This window comes from Bison bison, unplaced genomic scaffold (assembly GCF_000754665.1).
Source record: "Bison bison bison isolate TAMUID 2011002044 unplaced genomic scaffold, Bison_UMD1.0 scf7180017864072, whole genome shotgun sequence".
NCBI lineage: Eukaryota > Metazoa > Chordata > Mammalia > Artiodactyla > Bovidae > Bison > Bison bison.
The window spans coordinates 2996080-3010518 of record NW_011494644.1 but is presented as its reverse complement, the minus strand read 5'-3'; the positions used below and the strand labels follow the sequence as shown (position 1 = coordinate 3010518).

The following is a 14439-nucleotide window of genomic DNA, read 5'->3' as shown; positions in this document are numbered from 1 at the left end:
ATATGTGTATCTTGCCATAAGGCCTGACACTTAGCAAGTACTTTATAAATAATTGATATTCTTATTAAAGCTGTTGTTATTATTACTAAGCATTCTTAAGAAGAAGAGTCATGGACTCTCAGAGACCCTTTGCTTTTTTCTTCAACTCACTTTAAACTTTAATCTGCTAGGAAGATTCACCTTCCATCTCTTAGTTATAGGTAAAGCCCTCATAGTCCTTACGCCTCTCCTGGATCCCTGGCTCTGGGATCCAGAAGTCTTAGGAACTGACTCTGTGGTTTATTCTTCAACAAAACTTCTTTGTTTTCCCCAAAGATAACCCTTAGGGTCTTAACTTTAAAATTATTTTATTATTGATACTAGGAAGAGTAGATAACAAAAAAATAGAAACAAAAGCCATGGGAGAAGGGCCACCCTTTTGAGGTGCCTGATCTGAAATCTGTAGATGCCACGTTGAGATAAGACATAATAGTATTTGTGAAATGGCTTGCATGGACAGTGCTTTGCATGTGGCAAATGCTCAATAAATGGTGTTTCTCCTCCTCTGGTCATGATTTCCCCCAAATCTGAAGTTACTTGAGGGTGATTCTAATTTTCCAACCACACTCACAAGCCTCTCTGTATGGAGATTTTGTTCTAGGTGTGTTATGGGGTGTTATAGCCTTTTGTTTCCTAGATAAGATTCAGTTTTCTTCATGATTCTTGTCACTATCTATTTGTGGGAGAAAACTAAAAATTTCCTTCTCTCCTCCCTTTCTCCCCTTCTTCCTATCTCCCATCATTTTTCTTTATCATTTTCTCTTACTATTGATATTTTATTGAGTTCTGTCTTTTCTTTTTTCCCCTTTCTACCTTCCCACCTTCTTTCTTTCCTTCATTTCTTCCTTTCTCCTCTTTCTTTTTTTCTTCTTCCCTCTAATTATTTCCATCTTTCCTCCTGGCCTCCATCTTATGATCCCTCCCTCCTTTTCTTATTTCTCAATTTCTTTTTATTGCTATTTTAATTTCTCTTTCTTCTTTCCCCACCTTTTTTTCTGTTTCCTTTCCTTTCCTCTCTTTCTCATTCCTCCTTTCTTTTTCTTTTTTCAATATCTAACATGGTAAGATTTTGAAATAATAACCAAGGAAAGACAAAAATCAGATCATGTTTTGTCATAAAGAATCTCATATCCCCAGAGGAAGGCAGATGACTCAAATGGATTTAAAGGGGAAGAAGTGTAGGATCTAAGGTAAAGCACCTTGCAGGTATCACTAGACTCCGACCTGCTCAGACTTTTTCCACTCCTTGTCTCGAAGCTTTGACCGCTGAATTTTCCCTGTGTTGGTCTTGGGCAGATCTAAGACGAATTCTATCTGTTGAGAAAAGATCAGTCCAAAGTGGGTTATTTGTGACCCCAATGGGTTGGATTTTTCAGAGGAATTGCTATAGAGTGAGAGGAAACTCTTGAGGCCAAAGGCTCCAGGTGAGTGAGGACAGATCCTGGTAAGTCCCTTGGGAAACCCCTTGTGTGATACAAATCTTCAGAAAATGTTCTGGGATGAGGACAAGAGATTAAACATAAAGATTAGTTAGCTGGTCTCTGACATTCTCTAGAAGAGTGAAGATGCAGCATGATGAATGCAACATGACACAGTAAACAGCCATCTGAGTTTTTACCTCAGACTCTCTGGGCTCCAGCCTTTCCTTTACCATGTGCCTGGCTTTGGTCAGGTCACTTAGTTTTTCTGAGACTCAGTATTCCCACTGAGCAGACTGAAGGATAACAACTTTGTTGAGTTGTTGTGATAAAAAAGTGCAATTATGTAGACTAAATTCTTGCATGAGGTTATAGGGGAAGAAAATTTGCCAGCTCAAAATGTGCCTCTTGGGCGTGAGGATTAATTTAGGCTTATTATTTTTAAGAAATAGAAGACTCAGGATGCTTTTCTTGTTCCTTACCCCATAACTGCTTAAAATGTTTAAATAGTTTGTTCCTGAGATATCTCTGCAAAGAATATGGTCTAGGGTGTGGGGAAGATTCAACAGGGCCTAGACATCAATGTCCATCTGTGACCCATTGTATCTATACAGCTCAGAAAATATTTATTTACCAAATATTTGCTTTTCCATTTCCATTAGAATTGCCCAACACCCTTTTGAGGTTCCCTAAACCACTACTCCTAACATCATGTTTTGTCTTCAGCTGAATGTGGTATTTAAGGTGAGGGTTCTGACTCTTTTGGTGAGTTATTGAGTTTTCCTGAGTCTCTCCCAAGAATACATGACTAAATTTGTGTTTGATTTCTCCTATTAATCTGTCTCATACTGATTTAATACTTAGACCAGCAGGAAGAACCTAGAAAGGTAGAGGAAAATTTCTTCCTCTTCAACAGGGTAAACACTCAAAAATATTAGGTATGGCTATTAATGTAGAACAGATAGATAGATATCTAAGAGTTACAAGGTCTGGTTTTGAATTCCATCTCAATCATTTCCTATTTGTCTGTCCTTGAAAAAGCAAAATGGTTGTCTGAGGAGGGCTTACAAATAGCTGTGAATAGAAGAGAAGGCAAAGGAGAAAAGGAAGGACATAAGAGATAAGGCCATATGAGATAAGATGAAGATAAGAGATAGGAGATAAGAAAGCCTTCCTCAGTGATCAATGCAAAGAATAGAGGAAAACAATAGAATGGGAAAGTCGAGAGATCTCTTCAAGAAAATTAGAGATACCAAGGGAATATTTCATGCAAAGATGGGCACAAAAAAGGAAGGAAATTATATGGAGCTAACAGAAGCAGAAGATATTAAGAAGAGGTGGCAAGACTACACAGGACTGTACAAAAAAGTTCTTCACAATCCAGATAATCACGATTGTATGATCACTCACCTCCTGGAATGTGAAGTCAAGTGGGCTTTGAAGCATCACTATTAATAAAGCTAGTGGAGGTGATAGAACACCAGTTGAGCTATTTCAAATCCTAAAAGATGATGCTGTGAAGGTGCTGCACTCAATATGCCAGCAAATTTGAAAAACTCAGCAGTGGCCACAGGACTGGAAAAGGTCAGTTTTCATCCCAATGGCAATGCCAAAGAATGCTCAAGCTACTGCACAATTGCACTCATCTTACAGGCTAGTAAAGTAATGCTCAAAATTCTCCAAGCCAGGCTTCAACAGTACATGAACCGTGAACTTCCAGATGTTCAAGCTGGATTTAGAAAAGGCAGAGGAGCCAGAGATCAAATTGCCAACATCTGTTGGATCATCAAAAAAGCAAGAGAGTTCCAGAAAAACATCTACTTCTGCTTTATTGATTATGCCAAAGCCGTTGACTGTGTGGATTACAATAAACTGTGGAAAATTCTGAAAGAGATAGGAATACAAGACCATCTGACTTGCCTCCTGAGAAATCTGTATGCAGGTCAGGAGGCAACAGTAGACCCAGACATGGAACAACAGACTGGTTCCAAATAGGAAAAGGAGTACATCAAGGCTGTATATTGTCACCCTGCTTATTTAACTTATATGCAGAGCACATCATGAGAAATGCCAGGCTGGGTGAACAAAAAGCTGGAATCAGGATTGCCGGGAAAAATATCAATAACCTTAGATATGTAGGCGACATCACGGTAATGGCAGAAAGAAAATAAGAACTAAAGAGCCTCTTGATGAAAGTGAAAGAGGCGAGTGAAAAAGTTGGCTTAAAACTCAACATTCAAAAAACAAAGATCATGGCATCCAATCCCATCACTTCATGGTAAATAGATGGGGAAACAATGGAAACTGTGAGAGACTTTATTTTCTTGGGCTCCAAAATCACTGGAGATGGTGACTGCAGCCATGAAATTAAAAGGTGCTCGCTCCTTAGAAGAAAAGTTATGACCAACCTATACAGCATATTCAAAAGCAGAGACATTACTTTGCCAACAAAGGTCCATCTAGTCAAAGCTATGGTTTTTCCAGTAGTCATGTATGGATGTGAGAGTTGGACTATAAAGAAAACTGAGCAACGAAGAATTGATGCTTTTGAACTGTGGTGTTGGAGAAGACTCTTGAGAGTCCCTTGGACTGCAAAAAGATCAAACTATTCAACCCTAAAATAGATCATCCCTGAATATTCATTGGAAGGACTGATGCTGAAGCTGAGACTCCAACACTTTGGCCACCTGATGCGAAGAACTGACTCACTGGAAAAGACCCTGATTCTGGGAAAGATTGAAGGCTGGAGGAGAAGGGGATGACAGAGGATGAGATCATTGGATGGCATCACCAACTCTATGGACATGAGTTTCAGCAAGTTCCAGCAGCTGATGATGGACAGGAAGCCTGGCGTGCTGCAGTTCATGGGGTCTCAAAGGGTTGGACACGACTGAGAGACTGAACTGAACTGAACTGACCTCCCACTATATGGATCAGCTTGCCAGGACTTTGGTCTAGGAGTTGAATGGTCTTGGGTTTAATGCAAAGAATAACAAAAGGGATTGGTGTTTAGTCTCTAAGTTGTGTCTAACTGTTTTGCAACCCCATGGACTGTAGCCCACCAGGCTCCTCTGTCCATGGAATTTCCCAGGCAAGGATACTGGAGTCGCTTGCCGTTTTCTTCTCCACGTGCTCTTTCTGACCCAGGGATGAACCCATCTCTTGCATTGGCGGGTGGATTCTTTTCCACTGAGCCACCAGAGAAGCCCCAACAGCAGGGATACAGATAAAGAAAAAGTATCATAGAAGCTGGTATGGGAATCTTCCATAAAGTAAGACTGACTTTGTTGAAGGAGTTTGTTAAAATCACAATGGAATAGAGCAGGAGCTGGCAAACAATAGTCTTTGGGCAAAATTCAACCTTCCTCTGTTTTTGTAAATGAAGTTTTGTTTAAACACATCCCCACCCATTCATTGACAATCGTCTCTGGCTGCTTTCATAGTATCAGGGCAGAGTTGCAATAAAGACAGTATGACCTAAAATATTTAATGTTTGGCCACTTGGATGTAGATGGGGTAGAACGAAGTCTCAGGGGAGATCAGGGTTTAACGGTAAGAGGAAAACCACTCTGCATATCATGAAGAAGGAAGCAGAAAGATATAGTTACTGGAAGGAGGGAAGAAGTGGGAAAAGTCTACTGCCCAGGGCATTCTAGATGTGAAACTCGAAAAAGGAGACATATCTATTGAATAATATAGTGTTATACTGTGGGATAGTACCACCCCACCTGATCCTCCAAGATACTGTTACAATTCAAAATTTATATTATGATTGGATTTCTAGTATCCTTTTAAAAATACTTATGAAATGTTTACTAATGTGCTGGTCACTCTTCCAAATGCATTATGCCTTACAAATATTAATGTTAACTCATATTAACAACTGTGAAGGTGTAACGCCACTAGCCCACTTTACAGATAAGGAATTTGAGGCACAGAGTAATTGTTCAGAAATGTAATGGAGATGAATTTTGAATGGAACAGTCTGATTTCAGAGACTCGGCGTAATGCCTCACTATCAGTTTGAGGTTGAAGTTCTGTGTGATGGATTCTTTGATGTGCTACTCAGATCCCTTTGCCAGAATGAAAGACTTACTCCCCTACTGCCAAACCACCTTGGGGAGTGCAGCAGTAAAGGAGAGTTATCTCTTTCCAGGGCAGCCTGTATCCAAACCCAACCTACATAAGCATAGAGACCCTTCTCCCTGTCTTCCCCTGGGAAAAGTTGTCCTAGCTTCAGAACTCCTCATGGGGTTGGCTGAAGCCCTTATTAAGACTACATAACAGTGCATCTCACGGAGAAGGTGATGGCACCCCACTCTAGTACTCTTGCCTGGAAAATCCCATAGATGGAGGAGCCTGGTAGGCTGCAGTTCATGGGGTTGCTACGAGTCAGACACGACTGAGCGAATTCACTTTCATTTTTCACTTTCATGCATTGGAGAAGGAAATGGCGACCCACTCCAGTGTTCTTGCCTGGAGAATCGCAGGGATGGGGGAGCCTGGTGGGCTGCCGTCTATGGGGTCACACAGAGTCGGACAAGACTGAAGCGACTTAGCAGCTGCAGCAGCAACAGTGCATCTCCACATTCTGCCCTGGAGTTTGAGGATAAGTCTTTCTCTCAGGTTTGAGCTTCTACCCTCTTTGTGTTTTGAAGCTCCTCAGGTTTTATTCAGGTTCTACTTAAAGGTTTCATCCTTGCTAGTTAAGGCCTTGTTCTGTGTGTGGATGCTCCATTGAAACTTTAGCCTGATACTAAAATCAGTCTGTCCCAGTTGGAACCGTGCTAACCTTTGGCATGATTCTCTTTGAAACCAGGACTGTTTCTCCTAGAACTGACTGGACTTGAGCCTAGTTCTTTGGGAACAGGGGCTAGTTAATCAGAATTGTACAGACTCAGGCTTTGACCCAATCCTTTTGGAATAGAGATTGTTCTATTGGAATTGCACTGAGCTGCTTTTGATGTACCTCCTCTGGGACCAGATAATTCAGTTCGGGGACCAAACTGTTCCTCAAAACTGGCTGGCATTAGGCCTCCGGGCAATTAAGATTGCTTGAGTTGTTCCAACTGTTTGAAAATTATTCTTTCTTAGAGAAAAACCTCTGGGAAATAGAATTCCCAGTTATCTAAGTATTTCCACCTTGCCCCTCCCACACATCAAGGACCCTGGTCTAGTTTATGTTTGAAAACCACAGTCTTCATTCATGCCAGTTTCTAACTATATAAATTGACTTAATCAAAGACAATTTAGAATATCAATGGTTATTATGGGGAACTTTTGAAAACCCCAAACTTATTTTTCTTTAAACCAAATTGGACAAATACAGCTTTAAAATTTCCAAAACTGAATGGAACATCTCTTTCAACTGGTGTTTTAAGACTTTCAAATGTTATCAGGAGTCTCAAATTGCCTCTTTGCAAAATCTGATTTTAAAATTAACTGAAGCAAGTAAACAAAGAAAGACAAAGTCCCCTTTGAAGCCTAAGGCTCTTCTTCCTTGGCTTTTTTGTCTCAGTGTCAGTCTCTGGGACTGTCTTATTGCTCTAACACAGTCCCTCCTCCTCTGGCCCCACTTACAGCACCATCTTCCTCTTTCCCTTCTATGCCTCCCACACCTTCTCCATATCCTCAGTTCCTCCTTTCTAATTCTCTCACCAAACTTTCCTTTCCCCCTAAAATTCTCCCCACCCTATTTTCCTCTGAATAAATCAATATCTGCTCCTTCAAAATTAAGCCTTCTGAAGATCCAGAAGCTAAACCCTTAATTTTTTATATTCCTTGAACTAAAGCAGAACTATAAGCCATAGTCAAAGATTTTCCCAAAATAACCAAAGATCCTCACAAATTCGCTGAGTAATTTAATATAGTCACTCAAACTTAATCTGGTTTCTCCAACTTATATCAGCTCATCACTAAATGCCAAGCTCAGTATTGGATGAAAACTGTTAATAGGGAAAAGCTTGAATGATCTCTGGGTTGGGAAGATCCCCTGGAGAAGGGAGCTGCTACTCACTCCAGTATTCTGGCCTGGAGAATTCCATAGACAGTGGAGCCTGGCAGGCTAAAATCCATGGGGTTGCAAAGAGTTGGACATGACTGAGTGACTAACACTTCCAGTCCTAACTGACACAGGAGCCATACTCTCAGTGCTCAATCACACTACTATAAAGCGTCCCCTGTCTTGGAGTATTAAAAGGGATCTCTAATGAATGTCAAGAGATTATTCTCTCTGAATCCGTTTCCTTTTGTTCAGGCTGGTTGAGAAATAACATGCACTTTTCCCATTAGTTCCTCTGCCCCTACCCATTTATTAGGCTGATACTTCTTAGAAAACTATCATGTCAGAATTTCTTTCTCAAAAAAGGGAACCAATAATTCTAGAATTTAACAGTAGTCATCAAAGCAGCCAACTATGTGAATGATTTATTTGCTCTGTGTCTGATGGTACTACAGCTAATTCTAGAAACACAGATCATCTCTCCCTGTTGCATTGGTTCCCAACTTCCTAATGAGCAAAATCTCCACCTGATATTGGCAAAATTTACAGTGCACCTCCCATCAAGATTCTAATAGATCCTTCAAATCCTCTTCTCAGAATTAATCAATATCTAAAAGTAAAGAAGCTCTGCAAGACATAACGTCTGAATAGAAGATTAAAAGGTTCAAAGTCACATTATCCTTGGACTGCTGCTGCTGCTGCTGCTAAGTCACTTCAGTCGTGTCTGACTCTGCACCACCCCATAGATGGCAGCCCACCAGGCTCCCCTGGGATTCTCGGGGGATTCCCTGAGATTCTCCAGGCAAGAACACTAGAGTGGGTTGCCATTTCCTTCTCCATATACTTGGACTAACCCTTGCATATTTCTATTTTACCAGTGAAAAAACCTGAAAGTGGAGGGCAGAGATTTGTCCAGGACCTCTGAATAATAAACAATCATTATCCCAATACTTTATTGTCCTTAACCCTCATCACTACTAATATCCATTCCCACTGGAAGCAAATTCTTCAATATTTATGCAGTCCATTCTTTAGTATTCTAGTTGATGAAGCCAGCCAACACCTTTTGCCTTACCTGGGAATAAAAGCAATTTACCTGGACCATAATGACTCAGGGTTTTACTTAGGATTTGTCACAAATCCTGAAGGCTGATGTGGATGATATCAAGTTCTCTAGATGTTCTGCTGTTGTGGTTTAACAGTGTTGTCCAACTTTTTGTGACCCCATGGACTGCAGCATGCCAGGCTCCTCTGTCCTGCACTATCTCCCAGAGTTTGCACAAATTCATGTCCCTTGAGTTGGTGATGCTATCTAACCATTTCATCCTCTGCCACCCCCTTCTCCTCTCGCCTTCAATCTTTTCCAGAATCAAGATCTTTTCCAATGAGTTGGCTCTTCATGTCAAATGGCCAAAGTACTGGAGCAGTCCTTCCAATGAACATTCAGTCCCTCCAATGATATCATTTAGAATTGACTGGTTTGATCTCCTTGAAGTCCAAGGGAGTCTCAAGTCTTCTCCAGAATCACAATTTGAAAGCATCAGTTCTTCACCATGCAACCTTCCTTGGGCTTCCCTTGTGGCACAGATGGTAAAGAATCTTCCTGTCATGCAGGAAACCTGGGTTTGATTCCTGGGTTAAGAAGATCCTCTGGAGAAGGGAATGGCAACCCACTCCAGTATTCTTGCCTGGAGAATTCCACAGAGGAGCCTGACTGGTTACAGTCCATGGGGTTGCAAAGAGTCAGACACGATGGAGCAACTTGCACACACATAGCCTTCTTTATGGTCCAACTCTCACATCCATACATGACTAAGGGAAAAACCATAGCTTGGACTATATGGACCTTTGTCAGTAAAGTGATGTCTCTGCTTATTAATATGCTATCTAGGTTTGTCATGGGCTTCCTGGGTAGCTCAGCTGATAAAGAATTTGCCTGCAATGCAGGAGACCTTGGTTCAATTCCTGGGTTTGGAAGTTCCCCTGGAGAATGGATAGGCTACCCACTTCAGTATTCTTGGGCTTCCCTGGTGGCTCAGCTGGTGAAGAATCCACCTGCAGTAAAGGAGACCCTGGTTCATTTTCTGGATTGGGAAGATCCCCTGGGGGAGGGCATAACCACCCATTCTAGTATTCTCGCCTGGTGGACAGAGGAGCCTGGCAGGCTACAGTCCATGAGGTCTCAAAGAGTTGTACACAACTGAGTGACTAAGCACAGCACAGGTTTGTCACAATTTTTCTTCCAAGGAGCAATCATCTTTTAATCATGGCTGCAGTCACTGTCTGCAGTGATTTTGGAGCCTAAGAAAATTAAATCTGTCACTATTTCCACTATCCCCCATCTATTTGCCATTAGGTGATGGGACTGGATGCCATGATCTTACTTTTTTGACTGTTGAGTTTTAAGCCAGCTTTTTCACACTCCTCAAGAGACTCTTTAGTTCCTCTTCCCTTTCCACCATTAGAGGGGTATCGTCTGCATATCTAAATTTGTTGCTATTGTTCCTAGCAACCTTTATTCCAGCTTGTGATTCATCCAGCCCAGGATTTCACATGATGTATTTTGCATATAAGTTAAATAAGCTGGGTGACAATATACAGCCTTGGCATACTCCTTCCCCAGTTTTGAACCAGTCTGTTGTTCCATGTCCAGTACTAACTATTTCTGCTTGACTAGCAAACAAGTTTCTCAGGAGACAGGTGAGGTGGTCTGGTACTCCCATCTCTTTAAGAATTTTTCACAGTTTGTTGTGATCCACACAAAGTCTTTAGCATAGTCAATGAAGCAGAAGTAGTGTTTTTCTCGAACTCCCTTGTTTTCTCCATGTTCCAACAAATGTTGGCAATTTAATCTCTGGTTCTTCTGCTTTTTCTAAACCCAGATTGTACATTTGAAAGTTCTTGGTTCACGTACTGTTGAAGCCTTGTCTGAAGGTTTTTGAGCATAAACTTGCTAGGATGTGAAATGAGAACAATCGTACAGTAGTTTAAACATTCTTTGGCATTGCGCTTCTTTGGGACTGGAATGAAAACTGAAATTTTCCAGTCCTGTGGCCACTGCTGAGTTTTCCAAATTTGTTGGCATATTGAGTGCAGCACTTTTGCAGCATCATCTTTTAGAATTTTAAATAGTTCAGCTGAAGTTCCATCACCTCCACTAGCTTTGTTTGTAGTGATGCTTCCTAAGGCCCACCCGACTTCACATTCGAGGGTGACTGGCTCTAGGTGAGTGACCACCATTGTGGTTATCTGGGTCATTATGACCTTTTTAGTATAGTTCTGTGTATTCTTGTCACCTTTTCTTAATCTCCTCTGCTGCTTCTGTTAAGTCCCTACCATTTCTGTCCTTTATCATGGACATCCTTGCATGAAAGTTTCCCTTGATCTCTCCAATTTTCTTGAAGAGATCTCTAGTCTTTCCCATTCTGTTTTCCTCTATTTCTTTGCATTGTTCACTTAAGAAGGCTTTCTTATCTCTCCTTGTTATTCTCCCAAAGTCTGCATTCAATCTACATTTGTCTTTCCCTTCTCCCTTGCCTTTCACTTCTCTTCTTTCCTCAGCTATTTGTAAAGCCTCCTCAGACAACCACTGTGCCTTCCTGCATTTCAATTGCTTTGGGATGCTTTTGGTCACTGCCTCCTGTACAATGTAACAAGCCTCTGTCCATAGTTCTTCAGGCATTCTGTGTATGAGATCTAGTCCCCTGAATCTATTCATCACCTCCACTTAGAATCATAAGGGATTTGATTTAGGTCACACCTGAATGGCCTAAATGTTCCCTACTTTCTTCAATTTAAGCCTGAATTTTGCAATAAGGAGCTCATGATCTGAGTCACAGTCAGCTTCAGGTCTTGTTTTTTGATTGTATAGAGCTTCTCCACTTCTGGATGCAAAGAATATTATTAATCTGATTTCAGTATTGGCCATTAGGTGATATCTTTGTGCAGATTTGGCTCATGTGTTGGAAATTGGTATTTTCCATGACCAACATGTTTTCATGCTAAAACCCTGTTAACCTTTTCCCTGCTTCATTTTGTTCTCCAAGGCCATACTTGGCTGTTACTCCAGGTATCTCACAACTTCCTACTTTTGCATTCCAACCCCCTATGATGAAAAGGACATCTTTTTTGGTATCATTTCTAGAAGGTGTTGTAGGTATTCATAGAACTGTTCAACTTCAGCTTCTTTGGCATAGAGGTTGGGACATAAACTTGGTTACTGTGACGTTGAATGGTTTGCTTTGGAAATGAAAGAAGATCATTCTGTTGTTTTTTGAGACTGCACCCAAGTGCTGCATTTCGGGCTCTTCTGTTGACTATGAGTGCTACCCCATTTCTTCTAAGGGATTTTTGCCCACAGTGATAGATATAATGTTCATCTGATTTAAATTCATTCATTCCCATCTATTTTATTTCACTCATTCATAAGATGTCAATGTTCAATCTTACTGACTCCTGATTGACCATGTCCAATTTACCTTGATTCATGGACATAACATTCCAGTTTCTTATGCAATATTATCCTTTAAAGCATCAGACTTAACTTTCACCACCAGACACATCCAGAGCTGAGCATCGTTTCTTTTTTTTGGACCAGTCATCTCTTTCTTACTGGAGCTACTAGTAATTGCCCTCTGCTCTTCCCCAGTAGCACATTGGACACCTTCCAATCTGGGGGTGCTCATCTTCTGGTGTCATATCTTTCTGCCTTTTCATACTGTTCATGGGGTTCTCCAGGCAAGAATATTGGAGTGAGTTGCCATTTCCTCTTCCAGTGGGCCACGTTTTGTTAGAACACTTCATTATGACCCGCCCATCTTGGTGTCCCCACATGGCTCATAGCTTCATTGAGTTACATAAGCCCCTTCACCATGACATGGCTGTCATGGTCCAAAGAGTATTTCCCCAAACGATAATTTAGAAAAACTTGCTACAGAAGCCAAATAATTGGCCTCATAAAAGGAAAATAAGATCAAAAATTCAAGAATTATTGGTTTGATAAATAGTGATAGCTCTGATTTGAACTAAATAACAACTCAGTCCTACCAGAGCCTCTAAAGCTCTCATAATAGCTTCCCTTTCTGGTCCTTCAATTCTATTTTAATTGAGGTTTCTGTTTATTAAATTCATATGTTGGGAGGCGGTCCTGAGATGGCAGAGGAATAGGATGGGGAGACCACTTTCTTCCTGACAAATTCATCAAAAGAGCATTTGAACGCTGAGCAAATTCCACAAAACAACTTCTGAATGCTGGCAGAGGACATCAGGCACCCAGAAAGGCAGCCCATTGTCATCAAAAGGAGGTAGGACAAAATATAAAAGATAAAAAGAGAGACAGAAGGGGTAGGGATGGAGATCTGTCCCGGGAAAGGAGTCTTAAAAGAGATGTTTCCAAACACCAGGAAACACTCTTAATGGTGGCTCGGTGGGGAATCTTGGAATCTCAGAGGGCAACATAACCAGAAGGAAAAATAAATAAATAAATAATTTAAACCCACAGATTACATGCCTAACGGCAACTTCCAGCACTTGCAGCTGCCACCAGCAAGAGGGGGCTGAACAGGGAGGCGAGGGCTGCATTGCTTAGGGTAAGGACCGGACTGGAATGCCCTGAGGGCAATCTGAGGGAACTAACGTGAGATAGCAACTCAAACTGTGGGATAGCCAGAGAGAGAAAAAAATAAAAAAAGAGAGAGAGAACTATCCTGTGAAAAGCCCTAACCTGAGGCACTGCCAGGCCCGCTCACAGAACAAAGGACTGAGCAAATACCAGAGGAGAGCTAGCAGATTGTGGACCGGCCCATCCCTGCTGGAGACAAGCAGGTGGGTGGTGGTGGGGCAGCCAGAGCTGGAAAAGGGCAATCACGACCCCAGAGAGGCATACTTTACCAAACTGCAAACAGGCTCCATTGCTAACCAAGAGTTCTTGGGATTCTGAATGGTTGACATCTGCCCGGAGGGTCACAGCCAGAGATCAGCTCCCCAGAAGAGACACACGGCACACCTGAGAAGGCACACCCACTGTACACCCAGAAAACCGAGCGGCTGGGATGGGGGAGGCAATAAGACACACACCCACCTGGGGGGTGACTGTGCTCAGCAAGCACCTGGTCACCTGAGCTGCTCAGACCTGGGAAGGATACAAAACGCAGGCCCAACTGAATCTAAGCCTTTGGGAAGTACTTGAGAACCTGAACCTGAGTGGCTTAGACCTGGGAAATGCACACAACCCAGGGCCTGCCTCAGACAGTTTCTGGCAGAGCAACCTGGAGCCTGAGCAGTGTAGACTGGGAAAGCACACATGCCGTGAGTGGGGGCAACAGTGCAGCTGAAACACTGGGAGCACTCCCCACACACGCCAATGATATTTGTTTGCAGTGTTCCTCCCTCCCCACAGCGTGACTGAAAAAGTGAGTCTAAATAAGTGACCACCTTCACCACCTTGTGTCAGGGTGGAAATTAAACACTGAAGAGACCAGCAAACAGAAGAAGCTAAAATAAAGAGGGAACCACGTTGGAAGTGACAGGTGCAACAGATTAAAACCCTGTAGTTAGCACTGACTACATTAGAAGGGGCCTATAGATCTTGAGACGGAGAAGGCAATGGCACCCCACTCCAGTACTCTTGCCTGGAAAATCCCACGGACGGAGGAGCCTGGTAGGCTGCAGTCCATGGGGTTGCTAAATGTTGGACACGACTGAGAGTCTTCACTTTCACTTTTCATTTTCATGCATTGGAGAAGGAAATGGCAATCCACTCAGGTGTTCTTGCCTGGAGAATCCCAGGGACGGAGGAGCCTGGTGGGCTGCCATCTATGGGGTTGCACAGAGTTGAACATGACTGAAGTGACTTAGCAGCAGCAGCAGCAGCAGCAGCAGCATAAATCTTGAGAAGTATAAGCCAGATTAAGGAACTATCTGAAATTGAACTGACCCCACAATGTCCACAACAGCTCCAGAGAAATTCCTATATATATTTTT

General features: G+C 42.1%; 1 protein-coding gene across 2 annotated transcripts in view; it reads right to left on the bottom strand.

Moving 5' to 3' along the window:
* Positions 1-330: 330 nt before the first annotated feature.
* LOC104986540 (acyl-coenzyme A synthetase ACSM2B, mitochondrial-like) overlaps positions 331-14439 on the bottom strand; it is a 49233-nt gene continuing 35124 nt past the window's right edge. The window contains exon 13 of one of the 2 annotated variants that reach the window (XM_010837140.1): positions 331-1353. In XM_010837140.1, the coding sequence (XP_010835442.1) occupies positions 1252-1353 (102 nt within the window). In that variant the 3' untranslated portion in view covers positions 331-1251. The remainder of the gene's footprint in view (positions 1354-14439) is intronic. The other variant, XM_010837139.1, reaches the window with a different exon arrangement.